This window comes from Carassius auratus, chromosome 24, assembly GCF_003368295.1.
Source record: "Carassius auratus strain Wakin chromosome 24, ASM336829v1, whole genome shotgun sequence".
NCBI lineage: Eukaryota > Metazoa > Chordata > Actinopteri > Cypriniformes > Cyprinidae > Carassius > Carassius auratus.
Window position 1 is genome coordinate 7339646 of NC_039266.1, and position 27177 is coordinate 7366822.

General features: G+C 37.0%; 2 protein-coding genes across 2 annotated transcripts; one reads left to right on the forward strand and one right to left on the reverse strand.

Annotated features, from left to right (window-relative positions):
* Positions 1–3790: 3790 nt before the first annotated feature.
* eci2 (enoyl-CoA delta isomerase 2) lies at positions 3791–9544 on the reverse strand. The gene is made up of 10 exons (XM_026200861.1): positions 9392–9544; positions 9034–9187; positions 7846–7944; positions 7131–7313; positions 6019–6088; positions 5829–5931; positions 5613–5733; positions 5414–5503; positions 4498–4641; positions 3791–4370 (listed from the first exon to the last, which is right to left on the reverse strand). The coding sequence occupies exons 1-10, from the start codon at positions 9442–9444 to the stop codon at positions 4215–4217; spliced, it is 1173 nt and encodes a 390-aa protein (XP_026056646.1). The 5' UTR covers positions 9445–9544; the 3' UTR covers positions 3791–4214.
* A 4001-nt stretch (positions 9545–13545) lies between these two features.
* Positions 13546–26901, forward strand: LOC113042740 (coagulation factor XIII A chain-like). The gene is made up of 15 exons (XM_026201755.1): positions 13546–13567; positions 14519–14670; positions 15975–16160; positions 18740–18991; positions 19108–19226; positions 19338–19445; positions 23070–23247; positions 23354–23492; positions 23574–23677; positions 24454–24542; positions 24632–24785; positions 24883–25161; positions 25248–25408; positions 25508–25644; positions 26101–26901. The coding sequence occupies exons 2-15, from the start codon at positions 14547–14549 to the stop codon at positions 26237–26239; spliced, it is 2169 nt and encodes a 722-aa protein (XP_026057540.1). The 5' UTR covers positions 13546–13567; positions 14519–14546; the 3' UTR covers positions 26240–26901.
* Positions 26902–27177: the final 276 nt, after the last annotated feature.

Genomic DNA, 27177 nt, shown 5'->3' on the forward strand with positions numbered 1-27177 from the left:
GGCAGCTCAGTGTTTCTGTCATACAGACACCAGTATTGCTCATGCTCTACATCACCAGCCGGCTGAATCAGGAACGGCTTCCTTTAGACCAAGCTGGAGCTCCGTGGGGTTTCTAATGAAACATGGCAACCTGTAAAAAGTCATGCAGTGAATCATAAGCAGCTAATGAGGGGCAGTGAAAGATGAATTTGTGCAGTAGTGCTATTGAATGAAAAGGAACAAGCATTTTTACAGGCTGTGTGGAATTAAGTATGTATAAAGTAATACTAATTTAGTAATTAGTCATTTAGCTCAGTCATTACGAACCAGGGGTCCAAAGGATTTAAGAAGGTCTTTGTTGGACCTAAACCGCTGTTAAAAAGTTTGTAGTTAGTCAGATTTTTTTATGTTTTGAAAGTCTATTATGCTCAGCTAGGCTGCATTTATTTGATAAATATACAGTAAAAAAGCATCATTGTGAAATATCATTACAATTTAAATTCATTTATTTGATCAAACCTGAATTTTCTGCTTCATTACATTAGTTTTCACTGTCACTTGATGCTTCAGATGATACGCTTCTCATCCAACATGATCTCGTGGCAATTTGTACATATTTTACAATATTTCAATGACCTTGCTCATACAAAATCATATCGTTTTGTAAAAAATCGAATGTGTTTTGCGAGGTGGCATATTAATAGAAATTTGTACCCCTCATAGAAGATGTACAAAACTGTACGAGTGAGAAATAGCCACCTCGTAAAATATGTATGAACTGGTCGTGAGATAACGTTCATGGATCATCTGATGCAGCAAATCAAAAATAGTAAAAAATTGTTGTGCTGCTTCATATTTTTTTAATAACATTGTAAGCCTTTTCCATTATTTTAAACAACTGAATGCATTCTTGCTGAATAAAATTTACTTTTTTCATACAACAACAACTTACCTAGGTATTATATTATTTTAGATTTTTGCCATGTGTAGGTTATAGCCTTATTTGAGTCATTTGCAGATGAGCTCAGGATTCTTTAGCAATTTGTTCATAATACCAAATAATCATGTCGTTTGGCCATAAGTGACCCTGTTGTGATGGTACTGCACATGTCTAGATCTCTCGTAAATGGGCCAGAGTTTACAGTGTTCTCAAATAAACATTTGTGGGTTTATCTGGTGTATCTCTAGTCTGTCTGCTGGTTGGCACAGTTGCAGGGATTACCTCAGGACACTCTCCGCCTCGGCAAGAGAAAGACAGACATACTGAATGGTTTATCATGTCAATGGCTCAGGACCCGAGGGCCACTAAATCCCTCTCAAGGGGAACGTGAGGAGGTCAAAAAGTGTATTCCAGTTTCATCTGCTGAGATCTTCCCAAGATTATCTGATGACGGACTGAACTACAACAGTCATGTGTAAACACATGCACTCATTCACAAGGTCATGCACAATCACAAATCTTTTTAATGTGCTTTGCCAGTGCCTGCTGGAGACGTGCTCTATTATTAAGGAGAAAAAAAGTGAAAGGAGGTGGGAAAAGACATTTTTAGAGGTTTGAATGCTTCAAAGAAATTGCTGTGTATACCGACGGTGAATAAGTGTATGGCGTTGATCTTGACCTTAAACTTGGATCTCCGTTCCGCTAACACAAACCTCACAATTTTTTTTCAAAACTTCTTTCTTGTTCTACAGAAGAAAGAAAGTTACACGGCTTTGGAAAGGAAAGACATAATGAGTAAATGTGGATAGTTTTCTCCAAATGATGATGGTTTCCTCCAGTGTGTTGGAGATCTCAACCCCAGCTAGACAAACACTGGCCTGTGCCTCAAGCCAGCGCTCAATCCTGCCAATAGCGGAGCTCTGTAATGGATGTGTTTTGCCGTTTCAGTCTCCCAGCACCTTCTGGGATTCCCGAGTTTGTACAAGGTGTATCCAATTCTCGCCCCTCGAGTTGATATGTGCAGTAGCGTGTGGAGCGACCATCCTGAAGATGGATGTGAGAATATGATGGTGAAGAAGACAGAAAGCTCACAGACCAGTGAAACCCAGTCTGGGTTTGGAGGAAGATGGCCTTTAAATCACAACCTGCAGCTTTACAAGACTTGGAAAGGTCAATTTTTACGGTCTCTGTAGGACAACCCAGAAGATACCTAAGATATCCGTTTGGCTGGAAAGTGAATTATGGATTCTGCCACAGGTGACATAAGCAGTATTCAGAGGAGGCATATTAGTGCATAACTCAAAACATGCTTTCTTTGAGAGAAGCCATGCTTTTTTTTTTTTATTCTGGGAGCGAATTGTCTCGTGGGTTTTCATATTGGACTGTCTTAGTAAAACTGGGGCACAGACTGAAATCCAAAGCTCTTTGTCCTCAGCCGTGAGGTTAGACCTTGACTCCCGAGAGTTTTCCCTGAGCTTGGAGGAAATCATGTCCCGTTTTGCTTGAGTTTCCACAGGGTCTTATTTTTACGCACGAGAGTTACTTTAGGCCTTTTCCTGTGGGTGATATTATTCATATAAAGAAAATGAGCACCAGTGTTTCAGGTTAAAGGGACAGCTCACCCAAAAACAATATAAAAATCATTTACTAACCCTCATTTAATTCCAACCCTGGATTACATTTTGTGTGTGTTTGTGTGTGTGTGTGTGTAATACACAAATGCAGATATTCTGAATGTCAAGTAAGGGTTCAAAGAACACAGGATCTCATCGGCATTCATTGTATGTACAAAATAATAACAATGATATTAATAATTATAATTAAATGAAAAAATAAATTACAAATCTTCTTTTCTGAACTATTCCTATATTGTTTAATAATATTTGAAATATATTGTCATATGAATTAAATGCATATGTGATGCATATTAAATTGGAACAATTTCATACATTAACACGTTTAGCCTTTACAAATTTGTACAGTATAATACATTTCTTGACATATTTTTTGACGTATATGCAAATCCATAAAAAAACTGGCATGCTGAATGTTGTTATTATGTAAATATAAAATATAGACATGTCCTTTAAAAAATATAGGCATATACAAAAACATAAAAATTTGTTTTAAAATATGGGCCTATAATGTTTTAATAAAATTGCATATATATATATAAATACAATTGACGTACAATTGCTATATAAAAGCATCATATATATATTATTAACATGCACATATAAACATTTGAATATTGGTATTTTATATAGGCTAAGGTTTTTTGAATAGCATAGGAATATAGGCTGCATATGTATAAAAAAATAAATAAATAAAAAGTCTATATTGCCTTACAGGTACCGTATATAGGCAAAAAAAAAGGCAATAGGTTATAAAGTACAATTTTGTTTGTGTTCAGATGAAGACGTTTATTGTGCGTTTGCAAAAAAAAAAAAAAAAAAAAAAAAAAAAAAAATTCACTGCCTTTTCTCTGGTGTGCTCTGCCATCTGCTGCATTTGCTCTGTAATGACCACCAGTGATTTCAGATCGTAATACTGACAGTGCTGGAGATTACTGCAGGACAAACATTGCAGATAGTCACATAATCCATTACATTTGGACAGGTGATATAATCAGATTACTTTTTGATTACTTTGTATTAAACTTGTTGATCAGATTGATTTAAATAGGATAATCTTGTAACGTAAGAAAATAATTATAGGTTTATTTAGATTATAGGAAAATAATCTAATAACGTATTTTTGGAATCTGACTATATAATCCAGATTACATGTATCAGCACTGAATATACATTTATATCTGTGTGTGTGTGTGTGTGTGTGTGTGTGTGTTATATAAAACTAGACACTCACAGGTTGAGTAGGTATTAAAACTGTATTCAGGACAAAATTTCAAGACTACAAATTATTTAATGTCTTGATACATCTGATTTTTGGCCCTCAGATATCAGTACACAAGTGCATTAACATTAGTAAGGCACTGAGTGATACAACCTACTAAGTGCACATCTGGTACAGTAAATGGAACGGACGGTTCATTTTGTTGCAAAACACTATATTACGTGGTCGTCTTATTAAACTGTTATGACAGAATGATTAAATAAATGTCTCATGTTATGTATACATCAGCTAATGCTATACGAATCCTATACAATCCACTGTTTAGATGAGTTGGGTAATTCTTCCTGTCGTTTGTAGTATAAAGGGTTAACTAGAAAATCTATTGCGTGAGAAGAGAAAGGTTATTTAGGGAGATGTTGAATGGCTCCATGGGCTCTTCTTAAAGTTTAGACTTGGCCTGGAAGAAGCTCATGATGGCCTCCATGCATTCATCCGAGAGCCAGCGCTCCACCAGTCTCTCCACCTCTGCGTCGTTCACGGCGTGAAGTTTCTCTTTCTCCACCGAGCGGATCAGCTGCTTCGACAGAGCCAGAGACTGAAGAGGTACGAGAAAATGACAAGGAGAAGCATTTGTTTTCAAGATCCTTTTACCTGGAAATGTGATAATATTTCTCTCTTTTTTAACACTAGCACGTCATAATTCAAGCAGCCGGAGCACTTACGTTCTTGGGCAGTTTGGCATAGGCCTTCAGTCTGGTCCACACCTCGGACTGGAAAGAGCTTTCTGGAAAGACCTCGGTCACCAGACCCACTTCACAGGCCTGTGCGGCCGTCAGCTTCTTATTAAACAACAGCATCTCACTCGCCTGAACAGAGACGACAAACAGACTCGAAAGAACATATCTGAGAAAAAATATTCCCAGAGCTGAAGGCCAAGTGTGCCATTTCTGTGCCACCAAACATATTAATGACTGTTATTAAACAGGTTTCCCCAAATGCTTTCCTCCAATTTGACATTGGTTGCTTTGACCAGTGAGAGGACAGTTTACTCACACGTGACTTGCATTAACACTTAGAAGAATTAAAGAATTAAAAGAATAAAAGGCAACATTTTAATCCCTGTTTTGGAACAAAGCAATCGATCTAGAAGAAACATTAAAAAGTGCTGTTGTCCTCCAAAATAAAAGCTTGAGGGTTTAACATTTGAAAATGAAGCAATTAAGACAGCTGTAAATATTAGTATTGTTAGTAACTCTCAGTTGTATTATAAAATAAAATTGTTTACTTTATTATTATTTTTTTTTTAAATACTAAATTTATGGTGAAATATTGAAATATTTATTTTGTGTAATATTTTTTATATTAACATTAATAATAAAGCAAATATTTATTATTATTATTAATATTATCATCATCATCATCATTTTATAGTCATGTTATTATACAAATCACAAAAGTTCTGGCCAAATTTTCATGCTCTACAAAAAAAAAGAAAATTAGATTTTTTTTCCCAATATCATGTAGTCCACTGTATGTATATTAGTGCCGTTAGCATATTAATAAATAAATAAATTGTACTGTGATTGTTTTGTTGTTGTAGTAAACGGATTAATCTCAAATTTCAGTTGATGTTCATACCTTTGCTGCACCCATAATTTTGGGGAAAAGATATGAAGAGCAGCCCTCTGGGCTCTGACCCAGCTGACTGAAGGGTGTATGAAACGTCGCCTACACACAAAACAAAAGGAACATAAAGCCAAAACACATGCAGATATATAGATATAATTAAACAGACAGACATGATGGATCACTGATATGCTGTAGGAAAGCAGCCCACCTTCTCTGTGGCATAAACAACATCAAAAAGTCCCAGCAGAGTGACTGAGACCCCCACCGCCGGTCCGTTTACGACTCCAATCAGAGGTTTGGGGAAGTCAATGTATGCCTTTACGTACCTCCTAAAACAACACAAGCAGGCATACATCCATCATAACTTCTCATCAACCTCAAAAACACTATAAACTGGTTTAGATTCAAGCAAAATGGACTTTACTTCAGCAACTCCCCAGCATCTTTAGCCATCTTCTCTACTCCACCCTCAGGGATCTTTGTGAAGTTGTTCAGGTCGTTTCCGCTGCAGTAATAATCTCCACTACCTTCAGAGACATTAAAAAAGAGGATAAGCACACTGATCTACAGAGGAATATCTGCAAACACTGAAAAGGTAAAGCAGAGTACTTCACCCGTTATCACTGTGATGACAGAATCGTCTTTGCCAGCCAGATCCAAAGCTTCGATTAGCTCATTGTACATCTAGAGGATGCAAAAACATGAAAGAATATCTTCTAAAAATGTCTATGCATCAGTGTTGCTACTGTAAACTAAAAATGAAGGTCTCTTTAAAGTTTTTGTTTCAAATTAAGCTTAAATTAAACAAAAATAGAAAAATGAAGTACTAAAATTAAAACTAGAGATCGGCCGATATATCGATTTACCGATATTTTCCCCGATATTTAACTATTTTACCATAATCCGATATCAGATTCACAGATAAACGTGTCATCTTGTGGGTGTTTTGAGAATTGTGCAAAGGATCGCCATTGCAGTGCATCTGAGGGGAGACGAGACAACAACAACGGCGTGCCGGTAATTGATTTGCTGGAATTAGTAAACTTTATTTAACATAACGTGCAGTTAATGTGCAGTTATGCACAAATTAGATGCATTATTACATAAATGCCTGATATGTAGTTTATGCAGCTTGGCTCTAAGAAATAGAGACCAACTCACAGAGTCATGATAAATAATCCATCAAGTCCAGTCTCAATAAAGACGTGTCTTTACATGAGTTAAATAATACAGCCATGAATGAGCGCATGTTGAATTTAATTCTCTCTCTTTTGTAAATTTGTTCCATCATTAGTCTTGTGAAGCCACTTTCATATTGCTGTTCACTCAGTGGGGTGATGTGGTTGATGCTCTTTAAATGCTTCATAAACACTGGTTCTGCATATCGGTTATCGGGCACATAAACATGCAAATAATTTCTATCGGTAATAAAAAAAAAATCAAAACCGGACGATTAGTTAAAAAAAATAAATAAATAATAAAGGCAAATACATATGACTTACTTGCTAAAACTTATTAGAATTAAAATAAGAATAAAACCATTAAAAATTAATACTGATTCTAAAATGACATTGGCTTACAGTCTGTGTCAGTCTTGGCATTCTCTAGTCAAATATCTATTTAAAACTGACCAAGGTCCTACACAACTGAAATCCTACAAAACTATTAGTTTTGAGCCTTCAAGATGTCAAAAAACAAAAAACATTATCCAAATTAAGGTCTTCACCTCCACCGTGATGGCGTTCTTTTTCTCGGGTCTGTTGAGCCGGATGGTGGTGATGTTGTCCTCCGTGGTGACCAGCAGGGACTCGAAGCCCTTTGTGCTCCCCGTGGGCTGCTTTGCCACCGCAGGAGCCTCTGTTCCCACCAGAGACGAGATGAGATCCACATACTGCTGCCTGGCCTCTTCCTAACACAGACACATCACCACATTAAACACTGATGTATGCTGGACACATACACTGTGCTCGGTACATGCTCACTCTTTATTAGATTAAAGCCTGAACCTTGTCCTGAGACCTAAATGAAACCCTGTGGCCCATTATTATCAAATCCAAACTGTTTTCAGCTATTTAAATAAAGCTGAAATGAAGTAAAATATGACATGCATTAAAGATGAATAAAATGCATATTAGATTAATAAAATATTAGATGATCGTAAACTTACAAGGAAAATTAAAAGTCTGGTTACATACTACGTACACATTTAGTTACTATGCAAGTAGAAAGGTATTAGGGACACTTAATATAAAGTGTAATAAAATTACATTTTTATTCAAATTAGATCTTTCTAAAATTATTTTGGAATTTAATTACAGATTTGAAAATAAAACCTTTAGCCAAACATAAAAAAGACCCTTTTTATATATATATATATATATATATATATTCACTCTTTTGTGAAAAATAAATATATTATCAAAAATTTTAATGAAAAATACCTGTGACACGGAGCCAAGACTCTTCCATGCGTCCCATTTGGCTTTATTCACAAAGTCCAGCATGCTGGGTTTGGGGGTGTTGCAGGGTCCTTGTGTGGCCTGATCATTTACAAAACAGAAGTGCATCATAATTAAGATAATTAAGGACAATCTGGCATTGTAGATGGGGTCAACAAAAATCTGTAATTGAAATAAGTCTCTTCTGCTCACCAAGGCGGCATTAATTTAATAAAAAATACAGTAAAATTAGTAATATTGTAAAATATTATTACAACTTAAAATGTAAAATTTAATATTGAAAAAGTTTAATCAATTTAATGCATTCCTGCTAGATAAAAGCATTTATTTCTTTACAAATTTTACGGAACGGCAGACTAACTTCATAAGAAATTTAAAACAATGAAGAAATCAAATCCAAACATATGGCAAACATATGGCAGAATACTTTTTGTTCCAAGAGCAAGCGCGATATATATCGTCTGCAATTATATCATATTTTTATATCATATTATATGCAATTTGACATGATCAAGTATTTTACAAAGACCTTTCAAAACACCGCAACTACGAAGAGTGCTTAATTAAGAGACTTAACGTTTTAGACCACAAATTGCTTGCTTTCGCATTATTTCGACAACAAATGCTGCCACCTACTGGTCGTTTTAATTTCACATTTAAAGTTTAAGAGACCAGCACCATAACACACAGCAAAATATCGTCTAATTATTGTCATCGATAAAATCCTTGAAAATATTGAGATTTAATTTTTTAAATCTAAGTGGTTGTAAATTACAAGTTACCCCATTTAAAAAGTAATAACTAGTGTAGTGTAACTATTTCAACAGGGTAACTGATTAGATATGATCCCTTTGATTACTTTTCTAAAAAATATATATAGATATATCTATCTATCTATCTATCTATCTATCTATCTATATATATATATATATATATATATATATATATATAAGTTAATCTTAAAAAATAAAGCATATACATAAACCCCAATAGGACATAAAAATAAAATTTCACAAAATGAATGCATGAGATGTTATTTTTAACATTTTCAAAATTACCTCACCTGTAGGTTTGTTTGTTTCTTTCTCAGTAGCTGTTACAGTTACATTTGTATTTAACTGTGTTAAATGTAACAAGTTCCTCCCCAGCACTGGTTATTGCTCGTCTCACCTGTTTGAAGAGTGCATAGACCTTGAGTTTGACTTCATTCCCTGGATCCTTCTTCAGAGCTCCCAGCTTTTCTTTGGCCGCGTTAAATTCTTCTACTGAAGCTCCCATAACTGCAGCAGATCGGTGCAGCTGAGCACACGCAACTTTACTCGCTCTGGACACAAATCAGAAATATGTTACAGTTCGGTGTCCCAGTGAAAGTGTGTGAGAGGTGAGGCTCTGACAGACACCGTGATGTAGGGTAAAGGTCAATGCAAGCTCAAGGTAAACACAAGGTACAGGAGTTTCTATTGCGAAGCACAACATGATGTCCAGAACAATACTGGAGATTAATAAGATCTAATAAGATCTCTCTTACCGGGCGACTCGGTTAAATCTCCAGGGCGAGAGTAGTTTGATCACGGCAGCCATAATCCTACCGCAAGCTGTCAATCATCTGTCAGATCATCCAACTCCGCCCACGACACAGATATCAGCCAATCAGACACCGTCTTATCTCATTCTCTCTCTCAACTTGAAATTTATATTCTTTTAAAAAATGGTACTGCCGCCTCCTGGTTGGAGGAATCGGATTTTCCTTTTAGATGCTGAACTGCTATGGATTGAATTTTAGCTTGAAGGAAAATAAATCCCGAATAATGTTCTGAACTCAGGTGTTTGAAAATAAGTAAATAAATAAATGACAAACATTTCACTCAAACTGTTGTTATTTTCGCGGGCTATTCCTCAAACTAACGCCAGATGACAGCCAGTGTTTCTTAATGTAACTGATTGCATTTTGAATACATTTTTGAATTTCTAATTAATGTGTTCAACTATTTATCATTGTGAAACATTTAAAGCGGACAAATTAAATCTTACAGTAGGACTCGACACTAATTACTGTCAGACTTTCAAAATACTTAAAAATACACAAAATATTTATAGGCCTAATCATCTCATTTTATAACAGCCACCACAAATTCAGACTTTAGCTGCTTTTTTTTTTCTGAGGTTAAATACAGATTAGAAATCATAAGTAGGCTAAATTTAACAGATTTTAAATCAAATCTTTGCATATCCATGACAGGAAACACTGGCATCTAAAAATGGCTTGGGGGGAAAAAAAGTCAATCTTATAAAATAAAACATATACACAAACTGAAATGGTACAACAGTTATTAAATCAGCATGTGTCCTAAACTCCTCAAACATTGGTGTGTTATATTTTAGAGCAGTTAGTGCAGTTTGGGAAAGAAATAAATCAAAACCGTATCTGTGTGAAAATATCCAGAAAATAACCCCCTTTGAAATCGTTAACATTTTCATAAGTAACTGTCATTTAATTACCTTTTTTTTCTCAGTAACTGTAACAGATTACAGTTATATTTATTTTGTAATTAACTTTACATTTAAATTTAAATGGCATAATTCAACGCCTTTAGGTGAAAGCCTGACTGCTTTATGCACATTGTGTATGATTCCAGGAAAAAAAGTCAGTCTCGTAAAATGTACTTCATAAAATGTACTTAACAACAATAGGCATTTTTTTATATATATAAATAAATACATGTCCAAAAATGTAATGGTTCATTAATTAATTTAATAATTAATTAACAAAACATAAACTAAGTCATTAGCAGAGAACAAGCTCCTCTATTCTCGATCGAAATGAACAGAGCCATAAAATAAAGCAAATCTGAAGTCCAAATCTCATTCCAGGATTAACGACCACATACAACTAAAATAGCCAAACAAGCATCCAGAGGCTCGTCTGTTTAAACTGCACATATTTGTTTGTTTAGACTAAATATTTTCAGATAAAGATAAATCAGATATTTGTGTGTTGATTCACAATTCGGATGACTTTTCTATTATAGTAAAATGTGAAAAGTATAATAACAACAATCACATAAATGTGCGGTTGGTTCGAACTAGATGTGAATGGGATGTGCATGTAGACTACACACAAGTTATGAATAATGCAGTGCTTGGATTAGACTGCCACATGCATGCAAGACACAATGAATATATTGGACAAACCTCCAAACCACTTGGCAATAGTTCACAACAGAATTGATTTTCTCATTCATTTAATCAAATTGCAAATGTCTAAGTACATGTCTCAATGTCTCAGTACATCTTTGCAAATGATTAAGTACAGGTAGATTACATTTAGCACAATTTCCAAGTGAATAGATTTTGTTGATCTAAACCGATTGTTGATTCTCAGTCTAATGGTTGTTCGTTACAAAACTTGTCAGCGTCATTTCATTGTATAAATCATCACATGCACAATAGTCTGTTCAAATGTCAAAATCAGACAAGAACATAATAGCCTGAATACCATATAAGAATCCTTGGAAAATTTGATAAATTTATTACAGAAATTGACAGTGAAACTAGAACTTGACTAACGGAGGAGGAGTTTCATACATTTTAGATGACCAATCAAACAGTATGTTTAGTGACCTGACCTTTTTTTACGCTATTGTAGAGAATAATGGCATTTGAAGGAAACAAGACCCCTTACATCCTTGTGTTTGTGGATGAAGCTGGCTTCAACCTGGCCAAGGGCCGAAGACGTGGCCATGATGTGACAGTTTTTCTCAGTTGCTTTACATTTCTCGAATTATCCTTGAGATTTGCAAAACAGTAATTGCATTTCTCAAGACAACTCATACAAATGGCAAAACACCATGGATTACCTGCAAAAGCCAGTCTCTTGCTCAAAATACTTAGTTCATCTCTCAAAAACAAATATCTGTGTCAATGAACATGTCAGTGCCATCGAATGACAAGTCCTTGTGTCATTGTGTACGGATAAGACAGTCAAATTGCTTAGTCATGTTGTCAATATAACAGTGTACTCTGGAGGGATGTTCTGATGTAAACTATGGCAACATTTTGGATGAAAGTTAAGGGATTGAACAGTATGCCATATGCTTATGTATGCCATATAATCATTTCAAAAGTACACATTTACACATTACTGTATGTGGGGTATTGACTGAAATAGAATGGATTGAATTGCCAGTTACACGTTTACTAGTGGTCTGGCCAAAAAAAAAAAAACCTTTACAATGTCATTGTGATATAGAAAAGGAAAAAGAAATATGAGCACAAAGATGAAATAAGTCCATTTTCTGAATGTGTAACTCTTGTATTGTCCTCTGTCTATAGACTATAAACTTTCCAACTGAAGATTCATGAGACTATTGCACAGAAGACTGAATAATACATTTTGAGCAAGATGAAATTAGCAACTGATAATGTAGGAAACCGCAGATAAATGTGCATAATCAATTTCATGAAAGTACAAAAGCAATCACAACTTGTTCAAAAGAATGAGAAACTGGTTTTATGATGTGTATAAATGACTAGATGATGAGGAGGTTGTACAAGTAGTTTTGAGAATTTCATTTCTGTTTTGAAAAATGCACCAAAGTTAATGAGAAAAACTCTAATGTGTAAAAATAGAAATAGAAAATGTGCTTGGCAGTTTTTGTTGTTGTTGTTTTAATTTCTTCTGAATTTCTACTGAAATTGAAAGTCAGAGCAAGTTAACTTGTCATTTGGGCCAAACACGAGTTTCAGTTCCCCATATTTTCTACCACGGCTTTATTGACATGCCCTCAAAGATATTCAACAGGTCAAGATATTTCTATGTAACTTAACTCTGAAATAATGAGGTATATTTGTGATACTAAGAACAGTGTCTCACAAACCCTGCTGAAAACTAGTTTAATATTTGTCATATTTCAGGTTTGACAGCTACTACCCAGACAGCAAGCAATTTCGGCCCAGATCTGGCCCACAGATGTAGGCGGGTTCTGGGCCGAAATTGCTTGCTGTCTGGGCACCAGTTATGACATTACCATTTTCTTTTCAGTCTAGTCAAATTGCACTCAAAGTAGTCTCAACTGGTCCTCTTTACAATCATATCACACTTTTACGTTGTGTTGGTCTGCATTTAGATTAATATGAACAGGTCTGATTAGTTGTATTACAGAAACATTGATTCTAGACTGTCATTATTTTATTAGTAAGTCCCATTTCATTTTTTTATATTAGCAATATTCTGAGAAGTCACTTTATCTGAGGTATGATATTTCATCAGCATGGATTTTCAGCTTCCCTATTGATTTCAGTCAGAAAAGAGTGTGTATGTTCTTGAAGGGCCTTTCAGATAATCTTTAGACTGAAACATGAAACCTCTTATAAATTGTCTAAGTTAAAACAGCACTTGGGAACTTTATGATGATTTTTTTCGCCCAATAAAAAGTTATATTTTGGGCATTTTATTGAATGTGTGTTTGATGTTTGCCATGCCAGTGATGGTCTGAAATATGCTGCTGTCATCAAGAATCAGAAGTGAGGTCACAGATGTGTGTGTGTGTGTGTGTGTGTGTCAGACTGACCTGATCTTGGGATCATCTTGACTTGCTCTGGTGTTTTTCTCCAGTGGAAGAGGAAGTCCTGAGCATATATTAATCAGAATGGGGCTCCTCTGTCTAGAACTTCTCAGCAGACCATCTCCACTTCTACAGAGACCGTGAGTTCAGCACTGTTTATGACGCTTTCTGAAATTTCTGAGTTTAGATTTACATTTTTAAAACTTTGTTTTCAATTTTAACTGTGTAGTTTTTAACTATTTGTTTGCATAATTCTCTCACATTGAAATAAAATCTTTGTATATGTTCAAACAGCTTTTTAATTTGTGGCCATGATTTACTCATTTGTTTCCTCATTTCAGTTCAACCAAAATGATTTGCTAGAGCAAATTAGTCAATTGTGGCCAAGTGTATGTACAGTAGGCTCCATGATGTTAATTTGTAGAATGGTGACATTTTTTTTATTTTTTATTTTAGATTATTAAACAATTCATTTGTATTTGTCTTACATAAAGGGACAAAACGTTTGTATTAATTTTCAGCAAGGTGCATTAAATTATCCAAAAGGGGCAGTAAAGACATTTCTAATGTTTAAAATGGTGAGTGGTCTAAGGCGCTGGTTTTAGGATTTAGGCTCCAGTCTCTCTGGTGCATGGGTTCAAATCCCACTGTGTGGTTTGGGAGCAGCCGTGGCCTGATGGTTAGAGACTTGGACTAGTTACCCGAAGGTTCAAGTCTCGGTGTTGGCAGGAGTTGTAGGTGGTGGGGAGTGAATGAACAGTGCTCTCTTCCACTCTCAATACTTATGGCTGAAGTGCCCTCGAGCAAGGCACTGAACCCCAGTTGCATTATATATAGGAGCCCACTGCTCTGGGTGTGTGTTCACTTCTCACTGCTGTGTGTGTGCACTTGGATGGGTTAAATGCAGAGCACCAGTTCTAGGTATGGGTTACTATACTTGGCAAATGTCACAACTTTTACCTTTTTTTTTTTTCATTCACGGAAGTCTATCCTTTCCTCTGCAGCTATCACAAATCTCCAGATGTATGTCTCATGCCAAATGTAAAGTCTCTGTATTTAAAAGTCTAACATTAGCATGATCTGTCTTCCAGGCAAACGTCAAGACATCTTGTGTACATCATGTCCGGTAACACTAAGTTCTGGAGATCCCTAATCGGCCGTATCAAGTTTTCCAAATCAAACTACGAGGCGTATCACCCACCTGTCTTTGAAGCTTTTAAAGGCGCAGGACCCAGAGCACCAAGTAAAGTCCTATTCATTTATATTCAACTGGAATTCATGAAACAAGTGTTTCAAAATGAACAAAGTGTCATTTTTTCCATAGATCACCATTTTGTCAAATCTGTAGTCACATTTTCAAAAACACAATTAGCACAACATCAGTCTGTTGTGACCCTACCTTTAACACAATTCATGTTGTTTTCACACAATATTCAGTAAATTAACATGTTTCTAAAATGCTTACATTTTATTTTCCCACAAGCTTACCCCATACCAAAATCATAGATCGTTCTTATCTTTTTTTTTTTTTTACAAATGCTTAAACACAGCATGACAGAAATAAAGACCTAATGTTCAAAACTTTAAATATAGTGAAAAGCCTCTACTTCTGCAACAACAGCAACTCAAAAATATAAAAAATATCTCTATATTAAATATTGTAACAACTGATAAGCATTTGTAAGTAACAGATCACAAAAATATTTAGAAATAGCTGAATCCAGTCTCAGTTGGAGGTATAGTCAGGTGTAGATGCTTTTACCATTACATCAACATAGAGTAAAGAACACCTCTTTGAATTGGATTTGTGGATGAAGAACAACACAAAGAATCAAAGAGAGAAAAATAATGCCTGGGAAGGGAAGAGGAATAGTGGAAGGAGGGAGAGGAGTAGTTTGATCAGAAGACGTTAGGTAATGGAGAAGAAGAGTTAAGGAAGGGTATAAGATTGTGTGCTGGACTGTATATTTTTTATGTTTGTTTGTTTTTCTCTCTTACACATGTGGAACATATGCAAGCTTATTTCTGCCATGGAATATAAAAAGTGGAGGGGAATTGTGACTTTTATTTCATGTAAACTCAAAATCTTAAGAATATAAGTCCAAATTGTGAGATAAAAAGTTAACAGTTTTTACTTTTTTATCCTGTGATGGAAACAAGATTGCCTAACCAAAGGCCATGTATGTTGTAATTTTTGTTGATCACTGGCATCAGCAACCATTCACATCCAACCACCACCCACTGGAGAGCAATTTCAATCAATTGAATTTGTGCATAGAGGACCCAATTTTTTTATTTTGTACATAAAGTCTATAAAGTAATGACTCATTCAGTTTTAGATAATATGATGCCAAGATATTTAACAAAATGTGGTTTTGGCCAGAAAATTTAGTGATGTGTTACTGTGTTAAGAGTTTAGAAAAGTACTTTAAGTATTGGTAAACACTTGTTAGAAGAATATTTTTTTTAAATTGTTCTGAAACTATTTGACCTGACTAATAATGTTTGTGTTCAAATTATCATTTAAGTTTTTTGTCTTTTTTTCAGCAACCCAAGCTCTCTCCGTGCTGGGTGTTGATATGCTTGTGGCAGACAACAATAATGCACACAACACCAGCAGGTACAAGAACACCAACCTCATTGTGCGCAGGAATAAAGAATTCTTTATCATCATCAGCTTTGACCAACCCTTCAATGAGCAGCAGGACAATGTGCAGCTGGAGTTCATGATTGGTGAGCAGATCTTTCAGAACATCTCATTTACATTTACATTACATTTATCCAAAGTGACTTTCAAATGATGACAATAAAAACAATCAAAGCAACTAAAGAGCAACAACCCTGTGACAAATCCCAGGTCTAACGCAGTACACGTAGCAGTTTTCTTTTTAGTGTTAGAGGGTCAGGTTACTATTATTATAAAAACAAAGAAATGTAAACAAGTAAATAGAATAGAAATAGAATAGAGGATGTAAGTGTTAAGTGTTGTATGGTAAATAACAAGAAAACAAGTAGATAGAAAAAAATAGAATGACAAGAGCTAGTGTTTGAGGGTCAAGATTTTTATAATAAATAAAAAGAAAACTAGTAGATAGAATAGAAATACAATATAGATTGCCAGTGTTAGATGGTCAAGGTTTGTATAATTAATATAATGAAAACAATTAAATAGAATAGAAATACAATATAAATTGCTAGTGTTTAGAGGGTCAATATTTTTGTAATAAATAAAGATAAAACTACTAGATAGAATAGAAATAGTATAGGGAGTGCTGGGGTCAGGGCTCAGATTATTATTTTTATAATAAAAATAAAGAAAACCAGTAGTGAGAATTGAAATAGAATAGAGAATGTAAGTCGTGTTTTTTATAATCAATAAAAAGAAAAAAACAGTGTTAGAGGGTCAAGTTTTTATAATAAATAAAAAGAAAATAAGTAAATTGAATAGATATAGAATATATAGAACTAGTGATAGAGGGTCAGGTTTTTATAATAAATAAAAAGAAAACAAGTATACAGAATAGAAATACAATAGAGATTGCCAGTGTTAGCGGGACAAGGTTTTTATAATAAAAAGAAAACAAGCATATAGAATAGAAATAGAATGGAGAGTGCAAGTGTTACAGGGTAAGGTTTTTATAATAATTAAAAAGTATTTAGTGCAGAAATAGAATAGAAAGTGCCAGTTTTAAAGGGTCTTTTAAAAGAAGAAAATAAGTCATACAGGTTACTAAATAAAGACTAGAAATAAAGCCATTTTGGGTGTCCTATCATTTTAACCTTTTCCCTGACCGTTTTTATTTTTATTTTTTTTAAAGGGGGGGTGAAATGCTATTTCATGCATACTGAGTTTTTTACACGGTTAAAGAGTTGGATTCCCATGCTAAACATGGACAAAGTTTCAAAAATTAAGTTGTACGTTTGAAGGAGTATTTTTGGAACAACGGACTTATGGTTTGTCACAAGTTTCTGAAAGTTTTTTTCGAGTATGGGTCTGTGTGACATTAGATGGAGTGGAATTTCCTTATATGGGTCCTGAGGCACTTCTGCCGGAAGAGCGCGCGCTCCCGTATAGCAGAGCAGAGACATTCACTGACCAGAGCGAGACCGAAATGTCACAAAAGAATTGTGTTTTTGGTTGCCAGGGCAAGACAACCCTGCACAGATTAAAAAAAAAAAAAAAAAAAAAAACAGCATTAAGGGGCCAGTGGATAGAGTTTATTTTTACAGAGCATCAACGGAGTTGTGCAAGTGTTTTTGTTTGTTCCCTGCATTTCGAAGATGCTTGTTTTACAAACAAGGCCCAGTTTTATGCCGGATTTGCATATTGTTTATTTCTTAAGTATAATGCAGTCCCAACGAAAAAGGGTCACGATCGTGTGTTGAAACCGCAAGCGGTGAGTAAAACTGCTTCAAATATCTCTGTGTTGTTAACTTAGCTATCGGTTCATAAGCACATCAAGTAAACAACATGCGATGTTGTCATCAAACTGCACTTTCCACATGTACAGCTTAAAAAAAAAAAAAAAAAAAAAAAAGACGACATAAAGTGGAACTTAGTCATTTTCCAAAACTGCTTAGCAAATATATACAGTTTCAATACGTCGTTGCTGATGCTCTTGTTAAATTTCAGCCTCTGGATCTGTGTCACAGCTTCCAGACGCTCTCAACGCAAAAGCCTACTCGCGCTCGTGATTCTTTAGCTCCGCCCACACGTCACGCCTCCAGGCGCTCGTGTTTTTCCGGGAAAAAAACAGTGCAGACTATTTTTCTCTTATAAATATTATAAAACTAAAGACTTTTTGGAGTTATGAAGGATGCAGTACTACTCTATAGGTACTCAAGATTAACAGGATATTGAGTGAAAACCACTTGAATGTGGACACTTTTTATTTAAAAAAGTACAATTTTGAACAAAATGATGCTTTTGTCAAAGACTACTTCTGGATCGGATTCAGATCGATCATCAAACCATCTATACCCCCAAAGCTTCACAGTCCTTAACCATTTTATGTTGTCAGATCAGGCAGTTTTGATTTATAAAGTTCCATCGGTGGAGGGGAAGGAGTTAGCAAAAGATCAAGTTAGTACTGAACCTGACAAAAGCTGTGGAGGAGCCTACATAACAGATAATAATTACAAAAAACTAAATTATTGTTGTAGTACCATTTAATTCATGCTCGATGTCAGCTTCATGTTCATCATAATTTTCTGTTCCACAATGGAAGAAAAGTCATCATAAAATGATGACAGAATTTAAATTCGGGTGAAATATCCTTCAAAACTGGAATATACTGTATCTGTCCTCACAGGCAGTTCACCGGATGAAAACAATGGCACCCACATCATTGAGTCCATTGGACAAGGGAGACGTAATGGGCGCTGGAAGGGTCGCGTGGTTGAAACGCAAGACAATGATGTGACAGTGGGCATAACACCTGACGCTGGCTGCATCATTGGCCGCTTCAGCACTTTTGTAACAGTAATCACTAATGTTGGAAAACAGCGCACTCCAAAGAACCCTGACACTGATTTCTATGTGCTGTTCAATCCTTGGGATCCCGGTGAGTACAAGTATAACATTCTGTTTTGCGTACTGACATCACTTGTAAAGATGGCAACAAGCCCTACGAATTTATGAATATGTCATAATGCATGTATCTCATATGTTGGTACACAGCGGATGTGGTGTATATGCCCGGAGATTCCGACAGACAGGAGTATGTGATGAATGATGTGGGCATTATCTACAATGGAGAATTCAACAATATAGCCCCCCGTTCATGGAACTATGGCCAGGTCAGTAGATTTCTGGAGATATTTCTTTACAAAGAAAACAAATGTTCTAACTTTTATGGTGGATTATTCAACCTGATACCTTCATCTAACATTTTATATTGTTTCCTGTAGTTTGAAGAGGGGATTCTGGATGCCTGTCTTTTCATTCTAGATGCCGGCAAAGTACCACTGCTGTACCGTGGAAATGCCATTGAATTAGTTCGGCAGGGATCAGCTCTGGTATGATTTAATATTTTGCATGAATATCTGAAAATGCAATATGTTAAAAAAGAAAGTAGCCTCTGCGTTGAAACAAAAGTGGTTTCATTCTAGCTTCATGCATTCCTGGGCAAGTTCCATTTATAAAAAAATTATAAAATAATAAAACAACAACAACATTTTTCTCAAAGACATCCAATTCAGATCAAAACATAGCTCAATTCCAATGCAACTTGTATAATAGTCTTAGAGTACCTGATTTTAACAGTACTCAACAGATGCACTGGTTCCTCAACAATGAATGCCGTGTTCACACTGCATTATTTTCAAAGTCATCGGATCACCATTATTTTTACACTGGACAATTATCTGGGGTAGCATTCGATGGCTGCTGTGTTCTAATTACATCATGGAATGGCGACAGGAAGTTACACACTGCATGACTTTACAATAGATCAGGGATTCTCAAACTTCTGCATGAAGTAACCAAGCAATGCACATTTATGTCTCCCAGAGACACAGCCAGGTCTTGCAGTCTCCACTAATGAGCTACTGAGTTGAATCAGGTGTGATAGATGAGGGAGACACACAAAATGTGCAAGGCAGGGGGTACGCCAGGACAAGTTTGAGAACCACTGCAATAGATAGAAGTGCTAGTATTAGTTGGTGCTGGTGAAAAAGATAAGTCTTTAGTTGTTTCTTGAAAATGAGTATAGACTCCGCTGTACGAATTGAGATTGGGAGGTCATTCCATTCCACCTCCAGGAAAAGGACCGTGAGAGTGATTTTGACCTATTTTGGGATGGCACCACAAGGCGTTGTTCACTTGCCGAGCGCAAACTTCTGGAGGGCACATAAGATTTAACCAGTGAGTTTAGGTATGTTGGTGCCGTGCCAGTGGTTGTCTTGTTGGCAAGTGTTAGTACCTTGAATTTGATGCGAGCGGCTACTGGTAGCCAGTGTAACCTGATGAGGAGAGGAGTAACGTGAGCTTTTTTGGACTCATTGAAGACAACCCTCGCTGCTGCATTCTGGATCAATTGCAGAGGCTTCATAGTACATGCAGGAAGGCCCGCCAGGCGAGAGTTACAATACTCCAGTCTGGAGAGAACAAGAGCTTGGACAAGAAGTTGGGTGGCTTCCTCTGATAGGAAGGGTCAAATCTTCCTAATGTTGTATGAGTATGTATGAGTACTGAGGATTTTGAAGCTGCTCTTGCCAGTTGCAGGGCTTCAGTAAGGCCCTGTAGCAGGGCAGTCTCAGTTGAGTGGCCACTTTGGAGCCAGATTGGTTGGTGTCCAGTAGGTTGATCTGTACAAGGAACATAGAATGCTGGTTGAACACAGCTCCCTCAAGTGTCTTTGCAATGAATTGCAGAACAGATACCGGTCTATAGCTTTCTAGAAGTGCTGGATTTACAGATGGTTTCTTAAGCAGTGGGCTTACCCGAGCCTGCTTAAATGCTGAGGGCAGAGTGAAGAGAGGAATTGATAATGTGAGTAAGCAAAGGTATGACGGAAGAAAATCCATCTCTGAGAGTGGAGAGAAGGAGGAGAAAGAGTGTGCATCAGACACTGTGGAGTTATCCTCAGTCTGCGGTGTGGAGAATTGGTCACTGACGGTTCTTGTCTAATTTGTGAAGAAAACTGCGAAGTCATCCGCTGTAAGATTCGATGGAGGAGGGGGTGGAGGTGGATTAAGAAGAGAAGAGAAAGTTTTGAAGAGTGTCCGAGCGTTACAACAGCTGTTCATTTTGTTGTGGTAGTAGGATGTTTTAGCAGTGAAGACATTTGCAGAGAAGAAAGAGAGGAGAGACTGATACACACTGAGGTCGGTAGAGTTTCTTGATTTATGCCATTTCCTCTCTGCAGCCCTGAGTTTAGAGCGATGTTCGAGGAGAACCTCGGACAGCCAGGGGGCAGATGGGGTGGTGCATGCTGGTCTCAACGACAGTGGGCAAAAGTTTTCCAAGCAAGAGGTTAAAGTAGAGCAAAGAGTTTCAATAGCACTGTTCGTGTCCAGAGCTGAAAACTGAGAGAGTATAGGAAGCGAAGATGAAACCGCAGAAGATAGGCGAGATGGAGAGAATAAGCATAGGTTCCATCGAATGGTGACCTGCGTTGGAGTGTGTGCCACTTCAGAAGTAAGTGCCAGGTTAGCAGTAATGAGGAAGTGTTCTGAGGTGTTCAGTAGAGCAACTGAAGAGTTGTCCACGGAGCAAAAGCGCATGTAGATGAGGTCCAGTTGGTTGGCTGATTTGTGTGTCGCTGTACATGCTTGAGATCAAATGAGGCGAGCAGAGTTTTGAAGTCAGCAGCCTGGGGTTTATCTAGGTGGATGTTGAAGTCTCCAAGCAGTACCAGAGGAGTACCATCTTCAGGAAAGTTTGATCACAGCACATCCAACTCCTCCAAGAAGTTTCCCAATTGACCTGGAGGGCGATAAATGACCACAAAGTGGATTTTAACAGGGTGGGTTACAGTAATGGCATGTGATTCAAATGAACCAGTACCTGTAGGTGATGGCTGAAGATCAAATTTCCATTTTTTTGATAAAAGGAGACTGGTACCTCCCCCCCTCCCAGTCGTATGAGGAGTGTGGGAACAAGTGAAATTAGTGGAGAGGGCTGCGGGAGTGGCACTGTCTTCAGGTTTGATTTAAGTCTCAGTCAGTGCCATGAGGTTGAGACCGGAATGAGTAGCGATAGATGAAATGAAGTCAGCTTTGTTAACAGCAGACTGGCAGTTCCAGCGACCAACTGGAATAGAGAGTGCAGTAGTAAATGTCAGATGGACAGGCCGTAGATTTGTTGGATAGGCCTTCCTGCAATGTAAATTGCATGCTCTCTAGAGTGTTAGTAGTGATAGTAGAGATCAGAAAGCACATAGTGACTACAAGCGACCGAAATAAGTATTTGAGAACTAATTAAGGTACCCGAAGAGAGGGGAAAAAAGCAATACCAGTGCCCTGTCGGTGTACTTGCTCGGTGGAGTCGCGCAGGTAGAGTCGATGGTCTTTACACTCGTCGGTCTTCAAACGAGGAAGATTCACACGAGCGCTGCCGTGACCACTGCAACGGTGAAAACTACCACTTTTATATTTGCCTGATTACCTGTGATTGAAGTCAGCTGGCCACGCCTTACTATTTAGCAGACCGAAACTGGGCAAAGCCGACTCGCCACAGTATGCACCTGCTTACATATGCTATCACTTCTATCTGCTGCTCCTTCATCTTATTTTCATCCAGACATTCAGTACTGTATCAGAAAATTGCAATAGCGCCACCTGCTGTATACAATTGAAAACTTAGAAATCCAGAAAGTTCCATCAGTGGTGGAGAAAGAGCTATGACAAGCAAAAAAACAATAACATTCCAATCAACCAATTAGAACTGAGTTATAACTTTTCAGGAAATATCTGTTTTAGGCTTACAATCAAGATTAGGAGCTTCTACACCCTTGTCAATCAGCTATCATTTCCCTCTGATTTTAGGAATAAATTATTGGTAGGGATTGGGTTGGACAGTCATGTTGATTCAGGATCATCAAAAGATGTTGATCAAGGAACATATCCTACTCTGCAAAATCACGGCAACCTATCAGTTTTCATAGTATATATGTAGGGTTTTTGGTGGTATATTTTCAGATGAACTCCCAAGATGACGATGGTGTCCTGGTTGGCAACTGGAGTGATGATTACTCCATTGGCACAGCACCCACTGCCTGGACAGGAAGTCCTGAAATCCTGCTCAAATATGCCAAAGACAATGGTTTGCCTGTGTGCTTTGCACAGTGCTGGGTGTATGCCGGTGTGCTGAACACCTGTGAGTATAGCGACAGCATGTTCATTACCGATTCTGAAATTCAGGTTATTTAGAACTTTGGTAAAAAGACTTTGGCATGACCATGGCACTGTGATGATACCCCTAGTTTTGCGTTGTCTTGGGATGCCCTCACGAGTCATCACCAATTACTCCTCTGCTCACGACAACTCGGGCAACCTGAAGACTGACCTTGTACTGGACGAAGATGGGACAATAAACAGAAGCCTATCAAGAGATTCAGTCTGGTGAGATACACAAAGCATACACAGTCTGATAGGTAATGATGGTTAAATGCTGTTTAGTGACAATAACACTGTATTTCACAGGAACTACCACAGCTGGAATGAGGTGTACATGAGGAGGCCTGATCTGCCTGAAAAATATTCTGGCTGGCAGGTGGTTGACGGCACACCTCAAGAGACCAGTGATGGTATGATCCTCCACATCTTCAGTATACACTGTTTTTCCTCTTAAGCAGCAGTTCTTAATCCTGGTCCTCGCAACCCCCCGCACTGCATATTTTGCAAGTTTCTCTTGTTTAACACACCTGATTCCGATAACTAGCTCGCAAATGTGAGTTTATATTTCACAGTCTTTTTTCTCTCTCTCCTAATTCTGACTTCTTTTCTCAGAGCTGCAAGATATACTGTAAACTTGCAGTTGCAAGAAAAAAGTCAGATTGAGAATTAATTGTCAGAATTCTCTTTCTTGCAATTGTGAGTTTCTGTATCACAAGTCTGAAGAAAACTTTAAAATGGACTTGGGTGTCTCACCAATTGGGGTAACTGGGATAAAATATTAAAAATATTTATATTTGGCCGAACAAAAATTTTCAGAGTTCATAATCTCCTTCAACTGATACTTTATCTTTTCATTCAAGCCATGTTTTGAACCCTGTTCATAGAAATCACCAAGACCTTGATATAGTATGCTAGACTTTTAAAGGCCTACATTTAGACCCTCCATCTGCTTGGTGATTTGAGGGATGTCTGAGGATTGGGGTTTTGGCATCTCTGCTCTATCGGCATCTCCTCTAAACTTATGCATTTGAAACACAGTGTAACCTATAAATGTGGATCATTTATAAAATTGTACTGGTGATACAATAGAAGAGTTCCTTGACATTATTAGATGGTAATTCTATACCATTCACATTCTGTAATGCTAAATGAAACACATTAAAAATGATTTTGCTCACTCATTCAGGTCTTTATCGATGCGGCCCAACGTCTGTCATTGCCATTAAAGAGGGAGAGCTCAGTTATCCATTTGATGCCAGGTTTGTCTTTGCAGAGGTAAGAAATGTGTCATTTCTCCTTGATGTTTACTCACCACTTCTTTAGTTTACAAAATCTCAGCAGCAAATTGCAAATTCTGTCTCCAGGTGAACAGTGATGTGGTTTACTATAAGTCTGATAAGTTAGGAAATAAAAATATAATCTCTGTGGACACCACAAGTGTTGGAAAGCTCATTCTCACCAAAGGAGTGAACAGTAATAACTATGAGGACATCACTTCTACCTACAAATACCCGGAAGGTAAGCTTCATTTGGTCCAAAAACACCTGGGCATGGATGTTCACACACATGCCCTATCCTTTTCCCTGTCATTCTTCGATCTTCTTCCTGACTCCAGGCAGTGACATGGATAAGCGGGCCATGCAAATGGCAGAGAATCGTGGTGTTCCTGCCAGGGATTACACGCCACCCGCTAAAACAGGTGTGGAAATCGAGCTCCAGACCGACACCATCAACATAGGTGAAAACTTCAAGCTGACGCTGAACATTAAGAACCAGACCGGCCAAAACTGCACCCTTGATGTCACCATCACTGGCTGTGTGGTGTACTACACCGGCGTTACCAGCTCAATCTTTAAGATTGAAAGCAAAACTGCATCTGTGGATCCCTGGAAAAGTGAGCCTGACTTTACAAGTTTGTTGTAGGTTTAGAGCACATGCATTTTAGATTGCGTAGCTTAATTTCTGAAAATCATTTTACAGCTACGCAAGTGATGTTTGATGTCACAGCTTCAGAATACATGCCTTACCGGGTGGAACAGTCCAACCTGCTCTTTGTGGCATATGGACGCATTCAGGAAACCGGCACGAGCCTTACGACAACCAGAGTTGTCGCTCTCCGTCCTCCTGAACTCACAATTAAGGTATATGTCCTTTATTACCATAGAGACCCCTTGCATCACAACATGTGTGATGCATTTGATCTTTTTTGTTCATTAACAGTCATTATGAATGATCCACAGGTGACTGGAACACCCCAGGTCGGCCGGGATTTCATGGTCATCGTGTCATTCCGAAATCCCTTTAACTTCGTTCTGAAAAACATTCAGCTGCGCCTAGAAAGCCCTGGATTGATTATGACCAAAATGAAAACATACGAGTAAGATGGAATAACCTCTTTCATATTTATTTTTCCATTCCATAGATTTTCATTGTCAGTAAGTGAATACTGTAGATGACTAAACACACAATAAGACACTCAACAGGCTACAAGACATCAATAGATCTACAGAGAGATGTGCAAACAGTGACACTCTTTACTGAGTCAATTCTAAGAAACAGGGCACATTCTTGGAGATTTTTGTGCTACAGTGATACTAACAGAGCAGTGGCATATGATTTGATAATGAATTTGTTAACTATGTTTATTAGTAGATGTAATACTATTCTGTCGACATTGTTTACATTGTTAACTCATTGTTAAGAATTTTTACTGCTCTTACTGGTAAGATTTTTTTTTTTTTTCGTGTTTAGGGATCAGTTTGCTTTTAACTAGTGTGTTACTGACATTCAGTATTTTTTATTCATATACAACTATATCCATTTCCATTTGCAGTCAGATCGCACCTGGTGGCACTGTGCAATTTACAAACACGATCACCCCTTGGTCTTCTGGGAAGAAGGTGCTGATAGCGTGTCTGGACTGCCCTACAGTGAGGCAGGTCACCAGTCAGCTGGAAATCATTGTCCAGTAGAGAATAAAAGATTGCCACGAGGGAACCAGAGAGAAAAAGTGTTCCCAATATCATTTTGTTGAATTGTTCTACAAATAGCATTGAAATAATAACAAGCTAGCATTAATTTCTTTTTTCTTTACACCCACGACTTCCAACACTATGCTAATAATATAGTGTTTTAAGCATGCAAAATGTTTTAATTTGTGAACTCATTTAACTGTACAAAATACACACAATCGAACATTAAGTACCAATACAGAATGCACAGGCACAATCACCCTCAACCTATCTGGGAGTCTTATATATTCTGATTAGCAAAGTGTGGATGCAAGAGATCATGCAGTTATCAGAATAAGTTGTAAATTGGGAGTGGGAGGAAGAGTGAAAAAAAAAAACAAAAAAAAAAAACAGGAGAACACTATATTATTGGAAATGTTGGCAGGTATGACAAACTAAAAGCGATGAAATAACAAAGGTCTATTAAGTATAAATGTCAAAGATTATTTGAAATAACACCTTAATCTTAATTACATGACAAAACAACAATTAAAATGTATTAAACTTATTAATTAACTGTATTAATTGGACTGTATTAATCAGAATATGTTGCATATTTTCTCTGCTAAAATGCCACTGACTGTGTTTGACTAATATAAACTAACAATAAACCTTCAGCATGAAAGCCGTTTTGATTATTTTATTTGTTATACTGCAAATCTTCATTAAGACATCAACACCACCTGTAAAGAAAAATCTCATTAATGAAATGCCATTTGCAAACCATTTTACTTATATGCATTTTCCAGTGTAATGGAGCAGGGAAAAAAAAAATGTTAGTCAAGACCAACTTTAGATTGGCTTTAGAAAGCTTATCCAGAGAGTTTAAAGCAGTTGTAAAAGCCTGAAATTTGAAAATTTTGATAGATTAGATAAATGTTGATAACGTTTCTAGCATG